The sequence below is a fragment of the Macrobrachium rosenbergii genome, chromosome 6 (assembly GCF_040412425.1).
Source record: "Macrobrachium rosenbergii isolate ZJJX-2024 chromosome 6, ASM4041242v1, whole genome shotgun sequence".
Taxonomy (NCBI): Eukaryota; Metazoa; Arthropoda; class Malacostraca; order Decapoda; family Palaemonidae; genus Macrobrachium; species Macrobrachium rosenbergii.
This window is the reverse complement of record NC_089746.1, coordinates 57,752,846-57,772,136: the sequence shown is the minus strand read 5'-3', so window position 1 is coordinate 57,772,136 and position 19,291 is coordinate 57,752,846. Positions and strand designations below refer to the sequence as shown.

The 19,291-nt window shown below is 34.5% G+C and overlaps 1 protein-coding gene across 50 annotated transcripts in view; it reads left to right on the top strand.

Annotated features, from left to right (window-relative positions):
- Positions 1-19,291, top strand: part of PMCA (plasma membrane calcium-transporting ATPase 3) — a 476,515-nt gene that overhangs the window by 398,402 nt on the left and 58,822 nt on the right. For 33 of the 50 annotated variants that reach the window (XR_010853401.1, XR_010853400.1, XR_010853408.1 and 30 more), the window contains 3 exons: positions 2,868-3,002; positions 11,456-11,524; positions 12,153-12,380. Coding sequence is in view for 30 of the 50 variants with exons in the window: in XM_067105915.1 (XP_066962016.1) it covers positions 2,868-3,002; positions 11,456-11,524; positions 12,153-12,380 (432 nt within the window). In the remaining 20 variants the exon portion in view is untranslated. The remainder of the gene's footprint in view (positions 1-2,867; positions 3,003-11,455; positions 11,525-12,152; positions 12,381-19,291) is intronic. The other 17 variants (XR_010853417.1, XR_010853416.1, XR_010853419.1 and 14 more) reach the window with 1 other exon arrangement.

The window sequence follows — 19,291 nt, the reverse complement described above, 5'->3', positions numbered from 1 at the left end:
TGATATAAAAAGAAATGATCAAATTCAGAGCACTGAGATTTTATGCTGCAACCCAAGTGAAGGCAATGAATAGGCAATTATGCAAGTCGGATGAAGTGAAGTGAGACATAGAAACAGATGGTTTAATGGGAGACTGCATTGGAAGGGTTTGAGATGGTCCTTTGATTTGTTGAAGGCTATTCACATTACATCAGTGCTGAAGTGATCCAGTTCTGTGGGATGTACAGGGACTTCAAAACAAGAGCTGCATCTAGTAATCAGGCACCTATTCATCACATAATTTTATGGAAGCCATGGAAAAAATACCACTTCCTCCTGTTACTATGGCCACTACAACTATGACACTCCTGAGTGGAGCGTTCAGAATGTTAGACCTTGATGACCCAGGTTGATGATTCCAAGCCCTTGAAGGTCCGTGATCTGGAGCCCTGTGGACTTATTGCTTTTGATGTCTCTTAGTAGCAGTGTCTCTCTCTAAGCAGTATTATCTATGTAAAACAGTAGAAGTAGGCCAGTGAAATGGGAGTCTTAATGATGTTTTGGAAATATGGTTGAGTTTTGTGATTGTTTAGTTTATTTTACCAAGAAGGCATTGATGATAACATAAATAGTGATGGTAGTTATATAAATGACTTGGGATTGACTAGCAAAGCATGGTCAGACATGAGGGGGGATATATTCTACTTTTTCATAATTATACTGTCTTGAAACTCCAGTTCAGCCCTGGAGGGTCTGATTGTATTGCTTAAAGATTTGACTCAGTTTCATATGATTAATTTCAGATTGCATTTGTATACAATCACAGTGCACTTTTATGCAGTTTCAGTGAAAATTATATTTTCAGTAATGGCAAGAAACCATACAAGAAGCACGAGTAGAAGATGAAATAAGAGAAAAACTTTATGTAACTGGAGTTTATTTTAAGAATTAAATATTTTCTAAATTTATATTGAAGACGAAATGCATATAAAAACTGAAAAGTATATGACAGTGAAAATAGAGAAATGAGCTGAAGAAAGATTTATAATGGAATGATGGAATTAGTATTTTGAAAATTTTCTGGAGACAATAAATACAAACTGGAAGTGGTTGGCTGAAAGGGGAACCAGTAGCTAATGCAGCCTCCGAAGAAGTTGATAAAATCTTTGAGGAAATGAATAATTAAAAGCCCCTATGACCATTATGAAAAATATTTTTAGATTGACCAGAAAATGTTAAAATCCAATAAAAGCTAAGATAACCAGATGAGTGGGATAAGAGCATGACAGCTATAGTATACAAGTGAAAAGGGGATCTTCTTAATGTGGTAATTATAGAGGAATAAAACTGCTTAAGCATTTTTTGAAAATATTTGAAAAATGCTTAAGGAAAAGATGAGAAAAATTGATAAAATTGGCAAGGCATCATGTTGGAGAAATCAAGAGCAGAGGTAGTCTTCTTAATGAAGCAAATACAGGAAAAGCACCAAGCAAAGAGGAGATTCTGCCTTATCTGCAGATCTTCACAAGGCATTTGACTGAGTTCTAAGACAAGCAATTAACGTAGATGGGCATTATAAGCCATGTATATTAAAACTTGTATTCACAAACTTTTTACTGTAAATTGTTTGTTTACTTAGGGCATCTGTATTTGCTGGCTTTTAGGTACTAGCCAATCTTGTTAAAACAGAAATAACATACAGACATTTGGCTGGCTTTTACGGGAATAGCAATGCTTCTCAGTTAGGCCTGCAGTAAATTCCTTGCAACCTTTTACTTTTTTGTTTATTTCAAGTCGTAACTATATATAGACAATGTGTTTAAACAATGTATTTTAGTAATTTACACTTTTAATTGAACTTGGTAAATTTCCCAAGCTCTTTTTTGTGGATTCTGGTGCCAGCTACAGTCTACCATAATCTAGCCCAGAAAACTGTTTATGATAACTGATTGTAGCCATGAATGAACACCCCAATGATTGTTAGTGGGAGATTCTGCTTCATTTGAGTAAAAGGGTGTTAGAGGCTGAAACCATAGGGTAACTGTTTGAGTGATCAAATGATTTAATGATTTGCTGATAGAAATATAGCTGCAGACAATTGGAGAAGGGTGTTTTGGAGTAGCATAGTTTTCAGTAAATTCCAGCTGTCTGTGAGCTTTCAAAAGACAAAGGAATTGAAGAGCTTGCAGATTTAAACTTTTGGGTTGTTAAGACAAATGCTTCGTAGATAAAAGTGATAAGTATAAAGTAAATCATCCTCACCCATGCCAGTGCTTCCTGTTTATCCACTGATGCAGGCCACCTTACCTTCATGGGTAAGAGCCTTGCTTCATATTGTAGCTGTGCCACTTGAAGAATGAGTTTTGCACAAATACTAAAAAAAAAATGTTAGGTAACTTCTGAATTTTGCACATGTTTTAGTTGGTAACATCTGACCATTTTTAATTAATGATTTAGTGAGACTTTTAAATGAGAGGAATCACATAGCTTTCTCATGTTTATGCAAAGTACAGATTTAAAATGAGAAAATTCTCATGAAAGCAAGTAAAAATTTTCCTTTGCATATATGTGTTGTTGTAAGTAACACAGCAGATAGAAAAGGTTTTAAAACAGATGTAATCGACTGTGCTATGTATATCATGGTTGTGTTTCATTTTACACATATTTGTACGCATATGCATTTATTTTATGGTTTATTTTAGTGATTTCTTGTATGCAATATTACAGATTTATTTGTATGTTGACTAATTTTGGGAGGCTCTGTTGCACTAACCAGATAAGGGTAGCCCTTTCATTGGCATTAGATTAAATGGTTGGTATCATACTCAATGTTAGTGGATCTTGATGAGGATGCATAATTCACTTTGATTTTTTGTTTATTTTAACAGGTACACATGTAATGGAGGGTAGTGGGAAGATGTTGGTGACAGCTGTCGGTGTTAATTCGCAAGCTGGTATAATTTTCACACTTCTTGGAGCTGCAGCTGATGAAGAAGAAGTAGAAGCAAAGAAGAGAAAAAAAGGTAATGTGTGTTGTATAGACTTCTTAACGTTTAAGTTAGATGATAAGTGCAAGTTCGAATTTTCAAGATAATGGCTTAGCTTCACGCTTCTTGTTTTACAGGAGCTGAAAAAACTTTTTTGTTATTGCCATTTTACCATGCACACTTAAGATTGTTAATTTTGAAAAGGTTGGGTGCTTTGGAGATGTTACTGTAGTTTTCACATCATAGCCTTGGTATTCTACTAGTTTTTATGTCAAAAAATGAAATTAATAAAAGGTTTTGTTTATACCTTCACAAAAGAAGTGGCAAAACAAATTTTTGCATTTAGTGGAATCGTGCATAACTATCAAATTTGCGACTTTAAAGAATCGCATTGGTATTGGACTCATTTAGGGCACCTAGAGGAGATTGTGTAATGATGAATGGTTTGTAGAGAGAGACAAACAATAAATAGCATTGTGTATATCTTTGTAGCTGGATCAGCTATATATGATGGTTAGAAAATGTTATCATGAAGTGGGAAGCTAATGAAATTTAGGGGTTCACAGGCCAAAGCTTGCCTTTCCAGCACTTGGGGTCTTTTAATTTTTTAATGGGTTTGGAGGATGAATTTGCTGAAAGCTGTTTACAAATAATAATATGTTAATCATGACTAGGAATTTGTTGCATTGTTAAATCATGTACGAACAACATGTTGCTGTACATTGTAGGATATAATGCTTAGTATTGTATTTCTTGTTTTAACCAAGTGGCAGTTAGGATCACTTTCACATACACGGACTTCAAAATGGTAACTCATAGTGTGATGGAATATGAAATTACACCCCTCATAATTTGTAACGATCAGTGCTGTCCATATTTATGATCAAGTCTTGGTGTAGGCAAACCTAAAACCGTGCACTGTCAACTGTGATTGTTGACCTGTGAAGTTTAGTATTTTGCGAAGATTCCTGTTCAGGAGTATCAAAGAAATTCTGTTGTTTACTTGAAAAATACTGATAAATGTGCAACAAACCAGCTAACTTGGTTTGATTTTGGTTATTGATTTTTCAGCTATTAACTTCAGTACACTAGTTACGAAGTGCCTTATTGTCATTGCATTTGTTCAGGATTACAAAAAATCCAAATTTTCATAAAATTCATCTCATGTGACTAGTTTGGGTAGTAAGTAGTAACTCGACACCTTTAGGCTTTGTTATATGTAGTAGTTGGAGGTGGTTTGCTTAGATATCAAGTAGTGTTGCTCTATTGGTGGAGAATTTCTTTTCTTCTTTTAACAGATACCAGATATGTGATGGATATGTGGTTGGTTGGCTAATCTGGGTGGAACGGAATTCATTAAAGTAATTTTTCCTCAGTCAAAATGTGTATATCCCACCGTATTAAAGGTTAAATTGATTTACATACAAAACTACTTGAAAGAGTTTTGTGAAGTTTAGCATGTAGTTTACAATCATATTTTCCTAAGATGTAAATAGGTTCTGACCTGGGTTGGTGGTTTATCCCTCCCTTGGAAATGGTTTCTTCCCAAAATGAGTGAACTGACTGTGATCTTGCCATGTGTCAGTGGTATTTTCATGAGATGTTGTATATAGACAGTGGAGGACATGTCTTCATGGACTAACAGATTAATCACATAGAAGGAAACTTATATTTCTAACAGATTAATCACATAGAAGGAAACTTATATTTGTGTCCACTAGTGAGCAAATATAATTAGAGTTCATTCAAGGTGATGTCTCAGCTATAAGATCATTCATGTAATAAGAAAAAAATATTGATGCAACACTTTTCTTCATACTGACTTGAATTTATTACCAGTTGTGACTAAGTTACCTTACTTTTAAAAACACCATTGTTCATACGCGGAACATTTATACAAAAGTAGAATTGCTGATGACCCGTCTATGCTTTTTTTTTTTTATGAAAATTGAAGATACTTTTAATTTGTACTTAAGAATGGTCTGTATGGCATCATTGGGTTGCATGGCTAGAAATATTGAGGTCTGCATTAATTAGTAATATTTACTGCTATCATTACTTGCTAACTAGTGTTTGGTAAAGGGTTTTTAATATGTAAGTTTTTGGTGAACAAGATTATATTTAAAAAAAAATTCATCAGCCTTTATTACAATTTTTTTTTTTTGTAAGCGTGGGTCTTAGTTATTTAGTCCTTATGTTCATTCGTAAAGTTATTTAACCTGCAAGCAGATACCCTCACTTAAATACCCAAATACAGCTTTGTGGTTTTTTACATTTTCTATTTGTTGTAACTCAAAATCAGTACGACCCAGGAATAGTTAGACCATTGCTGTCAAATGGGTTACCTCGTTCCTTGAGGTAGTGTTGAATTTTCAGGAACAGTGTGACATGAACTGTTTTGGAAACTATATTATTACATCAAAAATAAAACTAATGAAGGGAAGGTGACAGCAGCCTTATTCTTATAACTGTACAGATCCTGTATTGTGTCTTAAAATGCATAATTTTAAAGGGGCCGTATATTATTCTTTTGTTTAGTGGTCTGGTTTTGGATAATTGCAATTTTAAATTAGGATATATGAACCAAGCAACATAATGAGCAGGAAAATTTATTTCACCATTACCTTTTAGAAGACATGACATAAAACCATCTTTATTTTCCATACTTATTAGGAATGTAACTAGGTTGTATTTTTCATCTATATTTATTATTGATAGTTTAGCAATTCAACTTTTTCCTTAGATTTTTATATGAATAATATATGGTTAAGCTATTGCAATTTCAGTATTTCCTGAAAGGTAATCACATTTATATCAAAGGAAAGTTGTAAATGAGTAAATTAAGAAAAATGTTCTTTTAACTCCATCTTGAGAGGATCAGTAACTACATCATATTACCCGTTGGTGGGGTAAATAAGTTTGTCATAATGAAGAATAACTTTCAGCTGAAGGGCAAAATACATTTAAAGAATTCTAGTGAGGATTCTGATACCTGGAATAATTTGGAATGTAAATTTTTCACTCTGTCTCTACCCAACCCATTTTTACTATCATAGCTCCACATTATCCAGCTTTTGAATTATCCAGGTTGTGGGAGTAGGTGTATATTATTAAAGTTATTTTTTAAAATGAACTTTATTGTCAGCCCCAAGGGAGGAATCAACCATTAGAAAAATCAATATCTCAAGGTTTTTTGGTTCAACATGTAATCATTAAAAATTCCATGTTAGAGCAGTAAGCCACCTGAACCTGGACCTTAACCTCTTCTAATTACAGGGAGTTTATGCACAGATCTATTGGCATAAGCTTATAAAACCTGTAGTAGCGCTTTTTAAAGTAGCTCATACAGAATTTTATCCTCCTTCATTTGCCTCCCATCTTGTCTCTTCCCTTTTTCACTTAGCTGTGGGTTAAGTGCCCCTGAAGCACCAATTCTTTGTATGTCATTGGCAATTTTTCCATTACAGTAATCAGTTAATCTCAAGTTCAGAGCAGTTAGCATTGTTTTTTAATATACATACAGTTACTCCCAAACATTTCGTCCCTCAAGGCTTAATTTTAGTTTTGGGTTTTTAATTCATGACTACGACTTCTGTCCACAGAATACTTGGAGTACTCTTGAATGATTAGGAAATGTCTTTCTTGACTTGACTTTAGTAGGAGTAAGTCCTTCATCAATGGTACCAGCATTCATTTAATCATACCAATTGTTATTGGCAAAAGGATCTTGTGCATAGCTTGGAAAAAATGTTTTAAGTACAGTAGTTAAGTAAATACAAATAATCTCTTGTCCAGTTAACCTTTCAGGGCAGAATGAAAACTAATGTCCTGGAGGAAAGGTCTAGGCTTGTTCTGTGTGGGATCTTTGTTCTTTATAAATGTCATTTGTATTTCCATTAACAATATCGGTTTGTATTCCTAAATCAAAATTTATTCTCATATTTTCATTACATTGTGTCTGATTTTATTGGAATATGTGGAGAGCATTCAAGGGAATGACTTCATCTATAGGAAAGTAAATTTTGAATGCTGCCAAGTTGTTAGGATGTTTATCAACCGTATTTGATGTGGCATTTTTATATAAATATTGTGATGCACAGGACATTAGTTAACTACAGTGTGTATTAAGATGATATATAGTAATAGTTACAAATATATATTGTAGTTTGTTAGAATTCATTGATATTTCTCAGTGCAATATCTTCAAATTATCATCGATGAAGTAGGTTAAGAATAGTTTACTTCATGAACAAAGAAGAATTGGACTCTATTTATATTTACATTCTTCTAAAACTAATTAAATCTGCAAGTACAGTAGTTACTGGGAGTCTGGCGGTGCCAAGCCTACTAGGAGAATATTGAGTCAAGGGATACTTTGTTAATAGAGGAACAGTTCTTAAATGATAAGATACTTATGGAAGCTTTATAATGTGGAATTCTTGAAGTTGTTTCTGCCACTTGTCTTTACACATTTCTTTGATTATAAAAGCGGTTTTTCTAACTATGCATGTCGCTCTAAGAATGACATTGCCAAGGTTATGGTTGTTTTCATGAAGGTACATAGTCTTTAGAGTACTGTAGGCATGTTAGTTAATTCATTGTATAGATGCTGAAATGAATTTGAATCCAATTGTAGTGTAGCACATTAGACCTGCTGCTGAAGGTTAGCGATATTTTATTATTTGGTAGTAGGATAACCTAAAATTTTCAGTTAGTTATACTTGACAGACACTTTTAATTTTTTATTATTAGAATTATCAGTAACACTGCTAATTTAATTATTGAATGTTGCACTTTTTATATTTTTGCTAAATCATTTGTATTAGTGAAAGAGGGTTTACTATGGTAGTACTATAGAACCTAGTTTTACTGTTAAGGTTATGTAAATTAAGATTGAGTGTTTTTGGGTATTGGATTTATATGATCATCACTATTGTTGTGTATGCCCATGAGTTAGAGGTACTTGTGTTTGACTGAACTGCACATTAGGAAGGCAGCACCATTTTTTAGATTGGGAGACACTGAATGCACATAAACTTTTTTCTGGTTCTTAGTTTTAAGACTTGCAGATTGTAGATGTGTATCTAGATTAAAGTGCGGAAAGAATGGGTACTTGTGAATTTTTTAGAAGTTTTTCATAGCTAACTGGTTTTTGAGTAGATAAAAAATTTGATGGAGTAGAATTATAAAGTATTTTAGTTTATAATACTCAAGTTTTGCTCCCAGATGTAGTGTTCATATTGTTGTTTATCTGTAAGTTCCTAAGATTTTCTGTTATTTAGCATTTCTTCTTGTTTAAGGGTTGGATTCTATATAAATTAGTTTGGAAAATCATGTAAGTTTAAGAGAACAACATATCAAATTTATATGGATACTTTATGTACCTTTGATACTGTATCAAGATGAACTGTACAGAAATGGTGAATTACTTCAGCTGTTGATAAGTTATACCCAGTTTTGTTACTGGACAGTAGCTGCTGCTGTTTAAAGGTTTTGATATTCTCAAGGAAACTAAATTTTTTTATGCAGACTAATTGTTATTCACCATCTCAGACATCTGACTATAAGTTTAACAAAAAACTGTACAGTTGATATTACTTTGTTGCTCATGTAATATTTTGGGTTATTGGAAGGTAGGTATGTGGTGGCTGGCCACCAGCTAGGATCTCCATTTTCTTTTAACTTGATTTTTCACCATGGTATGTTAGGATGCAATTCGGTGACAATTTGACTGTCTTACTATCCATTTCATTTTTTTATTGTAGTCATGTACACTATTGGTGTTGTGTACAGTTATTCCTCATTATCTGCAAAATCACAGATTCTAGATCACATAAGTGCTAAAACCGTAAAAGTAAAAATGATGTCTCAACCAATTGCAAGGCATATGATGAATGCGTAAATGTCTTTTGAACCACATTTTTAGTTACTTATGATGATAAAAACTTATTCTCTTTAGTTCTCTCTTAGATTAGCATTCTCTCTCTCTCTCTCTCTCTCTCTCTCTCTCTCTCTCTCTCTCTCTCTCTCTCTCTCTCTCTCCATACACAGTCTTGCATGTTATGAAATTAGAAATGGCATCAATTATAGTGTAATGGAAAATGGATATCAAATTCAAAGAAAATGTGTTTTAGATAAATTAAGTGTATATATATGCAAGAAATGCATGCACAGTAACACAAGAAGATTTACATATTCAGAGCTTGCAAAAGCAATATTTTTAATAAATTTATTGATTTCTGAAAGTGCAGTTCACATTTTCCAGGAACATAATCAGTGCAGATAGTGAGAAATTACTGCATTTTGTTTTTTAAATGTATCATTAAAAAAAGGATAATGATTAAAATTGTTATTTTAATTTTTGTTTTTACCAACATTGATGTTTAACTTCATCTTGGTTTCGGAGAGCTGTCCTTTTCACTTAACACGAATTGCATCTCCCTCTGAGTGTATTAGTTCATTTTAGGGTGCTGTAGTCAGCCAAGGTCATGTATGTTTAACTTACTCTTCTATTGTTACAAAATAGAAGGTGCCTTCTACTACTGATCTAGTTTCCATTTTTCCACTGTTGGTCTTCAGCGTCCAGATTTTTAATACAGCACTTCAAAAATGTCCATAGGTTTTGCCGACAAGCATTTTCTCATTCAGTCGACACACAAATGTGTTCTCTTTAAGCAGCATCTAAGCAGATTCTCTACCTCCCAGTCCTCATTTTATCACTTGCACTTGCATGGCACAATGGATTAGATTGCACATTTACATTCTGAGCATTAAGGGGTTTTGAGTTCAGGAATCAATGTTCTTTTTGATCCATATTCTCTATGAACTTTAATTTCTTGAGAAATTAAAGGAACAGTATATTTGTCATCATTTTACCGAGAGGATCTTGTGTTTCTGTTGGATGTAAAAAATTACAATGGTAATGAATCATAAATTCCCCATAGAAATAGTCTGTAATGAAAGAAAATTGCTGTAGGTAGCTGTAATTCACCTGAACTTTAAAAGTTTTTACCCAACCGTCAAAAAGGCTTAGTGCCACAACCCATCATACCAGTCGGTACACAATTTGCAATTACAGATATGTACGCAAATTCTTAAACTTTTGTCTTAATTTATTGCTGCTTGTACCATTAGGTAGTGTAGTGTCCCTTCCTTCACCTTTTTTTACAAGTATATTAAAAGCTTGAACATAGACACTGTACTCCATCATCAGTTGTAAGATTGAAGATGTTTGAGGTGTCTTTCCTCCCCCCCCCAAACTGCTTAGTGCTAGGTTTCTGTATGTGGGCAGGTTCATTGTTAGTGTAGCTGTTTAAAAGAGGGATATCCAGTAATGATAGATGTGTTGAAGGAAGGTCATACCAACTAAATCATGATTATTTTGAGAATAATCTGTTAGTAATAGAATGAGTTGTACTGATAGAGATGTAAGGACTGTTAATGCAGTGGGTGTCATGTCTGGAGTTTTGTCCTTTAAAAGAAACTGTTGGTTTATAAGACTTGTTTAGAGTTTTATTCTTTACCTTTTTTTCTTCTAATTGATGTACATTATAAGTTAGAAGACATATTGGTGTGGTTTTTATTGACGTTGACAAGCATGAGCTCATAAAAATCTTGGGATAATGTTTTTGCTGAAAATATTCTCATTAAAAGATGTACTCATGGGAAAGAGATGTTAGAAACTTTATTTAGGAAATGTCAAGTCTCACAATAGGTTTACTGTATTATTTATGTAGAATGAGGGTTAAGGTAAGTACAGGGTCCTAAATTTGACACAAACAGTATTCCTTTAACAATGGGAGATTGCTTTAATAACCTCTCCAGAAGTTATAGAGGCTGCATCCCATGCATGTCCTTACTTTATTTTTTCACCCACTGCAGACAGTAACACCTTTTTTATGTGTGGAGCTAACTAAGCATTTGCCCATTAGGTCACAATGGTATTTGAGTAAATATGAAAATGTTGATCTCCTCCAGAATGTCTCATAGTAGGAATTTTGGAAAGAATTGATTTAAAAGTGCAAATGCTTCATGTATTTTCAAGGTTTAGATGGATTTTTATTGAGTTAACATTTAGTTTGAAGATATAAGAGATATGCTGTTACTCCTTTAATGCATGGAGTTTCATGTAAATATGTTTTAATAATTTGCAAGACAGGATGGTGTTTGTGATTATGGTTGAAATTGCTTATTGGTGGTTAGGAAATGGATTGTAAACCCTCACTTTAAACTCTATGCAAATGATTTAGCTCCTTCACCAGTAGTCCTTTAAAACAATTTAAGTAATTTAAGTCATATCCTTACCTCTGCCACATAAAGCTTATGGATTTGATTTTTATACCCCATCTAGTACAGTACTAATGATTTTATTTCTATTATATCTTTTTTTTTATTTGCATGTAACCCCTGACTTCCAACCAACCAACCAACCACTACCGTTGTTGCCTCCTGAATCCATCATCATGTATCATCGCTTGTGCCCCAAACAGAGGCAAAAAAGCAGCGGAAAAAACAGAAGAAGGGCGACTTAGGACAAGAGTTGATTGACGCCAATCCTAGTATGGCTCCCATGGCTTTTAGTACTTCACATATCCTCCTGTTACTACCTGTTATTTTCTTTTCAGGATCGGTTTTATCCTTTTATTTCTTCATCTTTTTTTACCGTGCCCAGCTATACAAATGATTGGATGTTATTGTGTTGTTGTTAATATTGAAGATTGTACTCTTATTGTCTTGTCTTGTTTTACTCGCAGTATTTTTGCCAAGACAATGTTCATTGTAATCACTGCTGACTACTTTTAATTTTTGGCCTTTTATTCATCATGTTTGTGTTCCAGACTTCATGTTGTTGTAGCTTTGGGAGTTTTGTGTGTTCTTAGTGTAATTTAGCTTTTGTAAATGAAACTATGGTATATAACTGTATAGATGTCATTGTTTTGGCAAAGCTTATTTCAGAATTTTTAATGTATTTAGAGTGCTGGATCATGTTAATTATTTTGATGTATTAATTTTGTTTAAGATTGAACAATATTAATGCATGATATGGTAATTTATTATCATTCCATCTCTTAAGTCACTGAAAGTTTGATCCTTAAACCAGTTTTATGTATGTAGATTTTGGAATGCAGTGGTTAAGTGGATTGAGAGCCTAATTTCGAAGTGCTCATTTTCATTTTTGATTTTCAGACAAACAATTTGGTGAGGGAGGAGCAGTGACAGGAAATTCTCACCATGCCACGTCCAATTCTGCAAACGCTGATGGTGATGTGAGAAATAGCAAGCATCCTAAAGAAGACGGTGGAGGAGGTGAAGAGGAGTCAGGAGGTGGTGGTGGAGGTGGAGGTGGAGGAAGCCATGAAAAATCAGTGCTACAAGCAAAGCTCACCAAGTTAGCAATTCAGATTGGTTATGCTGGTAAATATTACAGATAGCAGTTTAAATGGGAATGATTCTATAAATTCCCTATTCTGTGCATGCTGTTATGAGTTATTTAGATTAACCTAAGTTTTTAGTTCTACTTTGGTGCTTTTGTTTAAGATTTTTGACGTATTACTTATTGTTAACAAAGTTTTGATGCATACCAAGCCTTTTCTCTGTGGTGCAGTTGTTTTATTTTTTTGTAAGTTTCAGGAATAAGTAGTCTTTGTAGGAAATTAAGAGATGAATATAAGCTTTTTGGAGTCAGTCTGCTTCCATGTGGGAAGTAATTTTATCCTGATACTCATCTGGAAACTAATATCGGTAGTCTTCCTCAAATTTAAGAAATGATGGGTTAAGACAGTCTGTCAGGAATTTTGGCTTGATTAGCACCTCAAACCGAGAATGGGATATGACGGATGTCCTTACTTCACTCTGCTTGGCACAGTCTTTATTCTCCTCGTTGTTGATTGCCATGTTGTTTGTTCTCGTCACTATCCACAAGATTTTCCCACGGAGAAACTGTTGCTACTATTTTGTTCTTGTTTTCCCCTCTGAAGTTTTTGTTTACTTCTGACAATGCTATCGCAGAGAACCATAACAAAGGTTGCATGGATTTTTTTTATATTTCCATGCATCATTTCATATAAACCTCTTTTTGACTTTACTGTACCTGGCTCTGGCTGTGCCAGGAATCATATGTACCTGTCTGTTAACAGTAGCTGGCTATCTTAGCACAAACCAACCTGAACAGCGGTGTTCTTCTTGCTTCATATGAAAGCTAATAGGTTGCTTGCACGTCTCAAGTTTATGAATCTTAATCTTCTGGAAACAACTTGGAGTATTGATCACTACTGTACATCACATATGGCTGCTTTGGTCTACCATTAGCATTCACTGTGCATCCTACATCATCTTGAATGTTAGTGTTCTTTGATGTGTGAGACTTAGTAAACCAGTAAAGATACTGATCTGAAGTTGCTTAAGGATTGTTAAATCCATTTCAGGATGCTATTACTATTGTAATCCAGATACAGGGTACTCTGCCTGGTAAAAATAAGCTAGGCCAGATTGTAATCCAAATACTCTGCCTTTTAGGAATAAGCTAGGCAAGAAAGTTGAGAGGTGGTAAGATCCAGAGCTAGTTGTGTATACTTATTCTGTTCTAGAATAGATTATTTTCATCACAAGTGCTGTAGGCACAGCGCCTCTTTACTACTCTGTCATTTCACCATTCTCTGATTCCTTTGCTGAGAAAAATGTCTTCCTTTGTGAAGCCCTAGATTGAATGTGTTAAGTTTTTGTGAACTGTATCCTACTAGTCCCTTCATACAAATGATTAGTACCTCTGGAGAATGCTCTTATACCTCTTTCTTGGTGTGTCAGTCCAAAGGAGAGTTTTAGATAGAAATTCACATCTCTGGTGAAGAAAATTCATCTGGAGTCAGGTCGTCTCTACGATGATGCCATAAAAGCTGGTTATTACTGCCAGGAGATATTCCCTGGCACTAAGGTGTTTTATCTGTCATGTCACAGTGGCCTGGTTATCATATATTATTTTATCTACCATTGTTTTGAGTTTATTGTTATACCCCTACTCTCCATGTCCAACTACTGTGGGCACACTATAAAGACAGTTACCAGATTTTGACTGCTTATTGCAATCTTGTGCATAATTCAGGATTGTTATCCTGTGTTATGTTGTTGCATCTTGTTTTCTGTATTACTTCCCAAAGGTGATTAATTAGATGGAAAATAGCACTTATTCACAAGAATTGGGAATTTTAGGCTGAAAATCTTGGAAAACAAATTGATGTTGGCTTGCTGTGTGCTCAAGCTATTTTTTTATAGTCAATAGTAAATGTTGTCTATCACACCCTTTTGGCCTCTAGCTATATTGTTTTCATCCATTTCCTTTTTTCCACCTATCTTGCTTTCCTTTTTTGTAGCTGTCAGAATTCATTGCTTGTGCTAAAACAGTAATCTGGAGTGCTTGTGATGCTGACCAGTTAGATATTCTGATTGATGAAATGTTAGATACATCTTGTCATGGCTCTGTTAATGTTATATATTTTTATATATGGTGCGCTTTTTTGAAATCTTCAAGTTTACAGATGGGTGTCTCGATTTTGCATGTCAGATATATTATTCTTTAATATGTGTAATATCCTTAGTTCACAAAGCTTAAGAACCATATTTGTATAAGCATTGAAGTCATACCCTTACTTTTTCATATTATGTATCTCTAACTTTTATTAGGGCTGGAATGTTGTAATTATTTTCAGTCTTCATATTTTGATGTCAAGTTTGTTGCATGTCCAATATCCACAATTGCTGTGTGAAAGTCTATTAACATCAAGTAATAATTAAAGCCAAAAACTTGCATGTCATTTCATTTTGTGCTAAGGGAACAAGCAGTGTATAAGAAAATGGGCACTAATAGACCACTGTGTGTGATGTCTTTTGATGGCAGTAGCCATTAAAGATTTTACATCGGGGTAGTCTTATTAATTATGTTACCAGTTATCCAGAGTCTCAAGTAACAGGACCAAGGATAAATAAGGTGAAATATTCTGAAAAATTATACAACATTAAAGCTAAGCGTTTTAACTGCTTTGTCCAGTGTTCACTTATCTGCTTGCGACTGTCTAGCTTTTGTGTATCTGCATTAGGTGGCCATGTTGATAGAGACTATCATTATTATGATTAAAATTTTTTTTTTTTAACAAACTCATTAATCATGAGGTGCCTTTTTTCCACGTAAAAGAAACCAGTTGCACAAAATTAAAAAAAGAATGCTCCTACTTAGTATTGTTGTGGAGTGTGGGAAGGAGTCAGAAAGTGCACTAGTGTTAATTATCTGCCCTTCTTTAGAAGTCTGATAAATAAAAAAAAATGTTTTCTTCCTCTGATGTAAAGCTTTTTAGTAGACATGTTAGCCATAAGGTAGTTGAAAAGTATAGCTTAGGCCTGATTTTTACAATAATTCACAACTATTTTAGAATTAGCAGTGCAGGACACTGCCTTTGTTTTTAATGGTAAGCTTTTTAGACAATCAGACAGTGTAGCCATGGGCTCTCCTTTGGGTCAAGAGAAAGCCATAGATTTTATGCAGTTTAGAAAGAAAGGAACAAATATAATGAATTAGAACAAAGTGTGTATTTAGCATCAAGAATAAATGCTTAAATCAAGACTTAACATACAGTAAAAAAAGATATCTATTCTAGGTATAAATTGTCAGCATTAGTGTAGGAGGGCCATATCCAGGGTTAAGATGGGATGTAATTGCCAATAAAATCTGTATTCTGTGATAAAACAAAACCAATTTGTAAAGGTAATTTACAGTAGCGTTAAGAAAATTTTACAGCTCACGAACACAAAGTCCTTATATATGAATTTTGTGTCTAAGCTTGGAAATCTAGGAAAATTGAGGAATTGAGCCAGTTTTATGCTTAGATTCTGTAGTTAACCTAGGACAAGTTGGTTGATTTATTTCAAGCTTAGTCATGGCATTCATAGACTAACCATATCTTATAAGAACAGCTGATGTCGACAATTTGTACTCATTTTTCTGTAGGCTACTATAAATGTGTTTCAAAACTACATTTGTTATTGTATTGTACATTTAGTTTTTAGTGATTGCACATTTTTGTTTCAAGCTTAGATTTGGTGTGCCTGAGCTTTACAGTATTACTGAAAGTTATGAATGTGGTGAAGGTAAGTAATCTTGAAAGGCCTTAACTTTTTCCTTGGTTTAGGTCTACATACATTGTCAAAGAATGGACGACTACACCACTGTACCTCTTTTTGAATTACAGTGGACCCCCGCCTATTCGTGGTTGGTTCCGGATTCGCGGCTTCACCTATTCACAGGTTTTTCTGTGGAACGTATACACACATTATTTGCGAAAAATTCGCCTATTTGCGGTATTTTTCATAGAGATGTTCACTAATTATGGTAATTTCATATAATTTTTGTGACTGAATGCACATTTTGTGATAAAACTATGAAAATACTCAGGTATAAGCCTTTTTATAGGCAGTTTTTGGGGTTTGAACTATCAAACTAGGCAGTTATAAGCATTTTTAGAGGGTTGTCAAGTATTCAAAGATTTTAGCTATTCGTGGGGGGTTGTGGTACGCATCCCCTGCAAATACCGGGGGTCGACTGTAAATATAGACTTACATAGTCTGTAAATAATAGAAAAATACATAAAGAAAGGGAAGCTTATAAAGTAAAGAAGGAAGTGTAAGAATATGACAATTGGAGCAGGTAGCAGATTAAAGCATTTTCAAAACATCAGCTCTCCCTGGCATATGTAGCCACAACTTGACCGCTTTTAACATTGACAAATAATTAGTACAGTAAGTGCAGTATTAATAAGAGACTACAAATGCAGTGCAGTAAATAACTGGTGCATGCCATTATATCAGCATGTGTTACCAGCCCTTACTAACCATGTCGGTATAAATATGTAGCAGAATAAGCTAAACTGCAACGCTAAGCCACTTAAAATTTTCGTGTTTGTAAGTGATTAATCAGTATAAACATACCAGTTCGGTCACCCTATTAGATTAAAACTTGGTAAATGACTATAATAATAATTATCATAATGTTTTAATGGATGTCATGGCTTTATATTGAGCTGTTACTCCTTCACTAATAAACTGCTCTGTAATGACTGTCTGTGGCCATAAAAATTTTATTAACTTTATATGTAAAAATCTGTTAGTCACCAAATTCAGTATTAACCAAGACTTATTGTTTTTCATAAACATGGCTAGGACTTACTTGCAGGAGTGTTTTTTTTCCAGTGGAATAATTACAGATATTATTATTCTTTGTTATCATATGATGATGTATTTGTGTGATTTTAAATTTGCATAAAATGCACAGTGTTTTCAGATGATCAACTTGTGGTATCTTCTGTTTATAGGCTTTTGGTCTATAAAAGCAATCATGGTTGTGGATAAGCCAGTGTATGCACCTTATTGCCCATCTTGTATCTATTGCTGCCCTTGCTATCAGTGTAATGTAATTTTCACTGCTTGTTCATTTAGAGGCTGACACCTTTGTTGTGATAGTGTCATGAGTTGGAGGTAAGCTTGGTGAAGGCCTTAAGTTGCTATCTCATCCTAAGTCCAGGTCCTCTTATTGTCAAAACAATTTTATCAAGCCTACCCTTTTATGTATACTGTACAGTATACAGGCAGTCCCCGGTTATCGGCGATCCGGTTTTACAGCACTTGTCTAGTGACAAAAATCAGCAATTTTCGGTGCCAAAAATCGCCGATTTCCGCTTATCCGCAGTGATAATTGGGTATTGGCACTGATACATACCTAACAGAGGCACCAATAACCAAAAATCGGCATGTTTCAGCACCGTTATGCCCCAAAAATGGCCAAAAAAAGTGCCAACAATCACCAATTTTTGGTTATCATCACACTGTCAGAACGGAACTCCCGCCGATAACCAGGGCTGCCTGTATTGTTAAGTATTGATAAATTTTGTATTTTTGAAGGTAGACTGTTTTGAGAAATTTTGTTGTAACATAACGTAACATACAGAACATTACTTTTTACTTTAACTTTATTGCAATTATGGAAGGAATTGATGGAGTAAAGATTGATATATCTTGATGGTCTTAGCAGCTTGAATGAGAGATGGGGTGCCTACTCACTTTAGCCTAGGAACCACATGGGTTGATCATAGACTATATACAGTGCGTTAACAGCGTTTTACAGCGCCATAACTTGATGTTGCATCAAGTTACGACGCCAACGGCAAGAATTGGCATTAAGTTAACTGCACTTACGGTGCCGTAACGTGATGCAGCATCAAGTTACGGCACCAAATATCAAGTGACAGAGCCGTAAGCCCCATTAAAGCGCCGATAACAGTGAAAAACCAGCTTAAGTTGCAGTGCTAGAACAGATCCCCCGCCGTAATTCGGTGATACATACTAGTAAGATAGAGTCCTGGATGAACATTCTCAGCAGCAAGGGACTTAATAATTACTAGTGGTCTAGTGATTTTTTCATTTTCATTTGGCATGTTGCTAATCTTTTTATCAGCGATATAAATTAGTTTACCATGACCACTGGGTTACCTACCTAGATTCTCATAGGGCTTGTCCAAAGGCTTTTTTCTCAAAGAAATGAAAATTGAAGCAGAATGAAATATAGGAAGTTGGAAAGTTATGTAGGAAGAGACCAGGGGGAATTTATAAAAAAATAAAAGGAAGGAAGCGGTGCAGTTTGGACTGAAGGGAAGCTCCAAAGAACCTTTAGTACCTCAAACTATGTCACAGAGGTCAAATTGAGAGTTTTACCCTCTATTAGATATTTTTTACTTAGTGTCCGCCCAATAGTTACCTACTTCACAACCCACTGTTTCCCTAAGTTGATAGAAATTTTCTACTCCAGTCTTGTGCAGTATCCTTGTAGCCACTTTCTTGACTTTTTTTTCTGTGCTTCCTTCCAGTCACCATAAGTTCTGTTTTGCTGTTACTGATATCCAGTCCTTTCCTCTCTATTCTGTTCTGTCATATGTTGAATACATATTTGTATGAACCACTCCTTAGGTTATACAATTAACAGCAAGTCATCTGCATATATAAGCTCTTTGTAACTTCACCCTTTACTATGGTAAAGAGGAAAGAAATCGGTGTGTATTCTGCGTGGAAACTACCATTTTCCAAGATTTCGTGTAATGTGCTTTCCAATGTCTTCACTTTAGATCACCACATATAGATAGTTATTAATCTAGTATAATCCTCATGCTTGTCTTGATTGGTTTTTAAACTTGAAAACTGTGGATCAGATACCACAGACTGATAGCAGGACACTCACCCAAGAGGACCTGAAAGTTGTGAAATCCATATTAAATCTGTTTTTACACCATCTC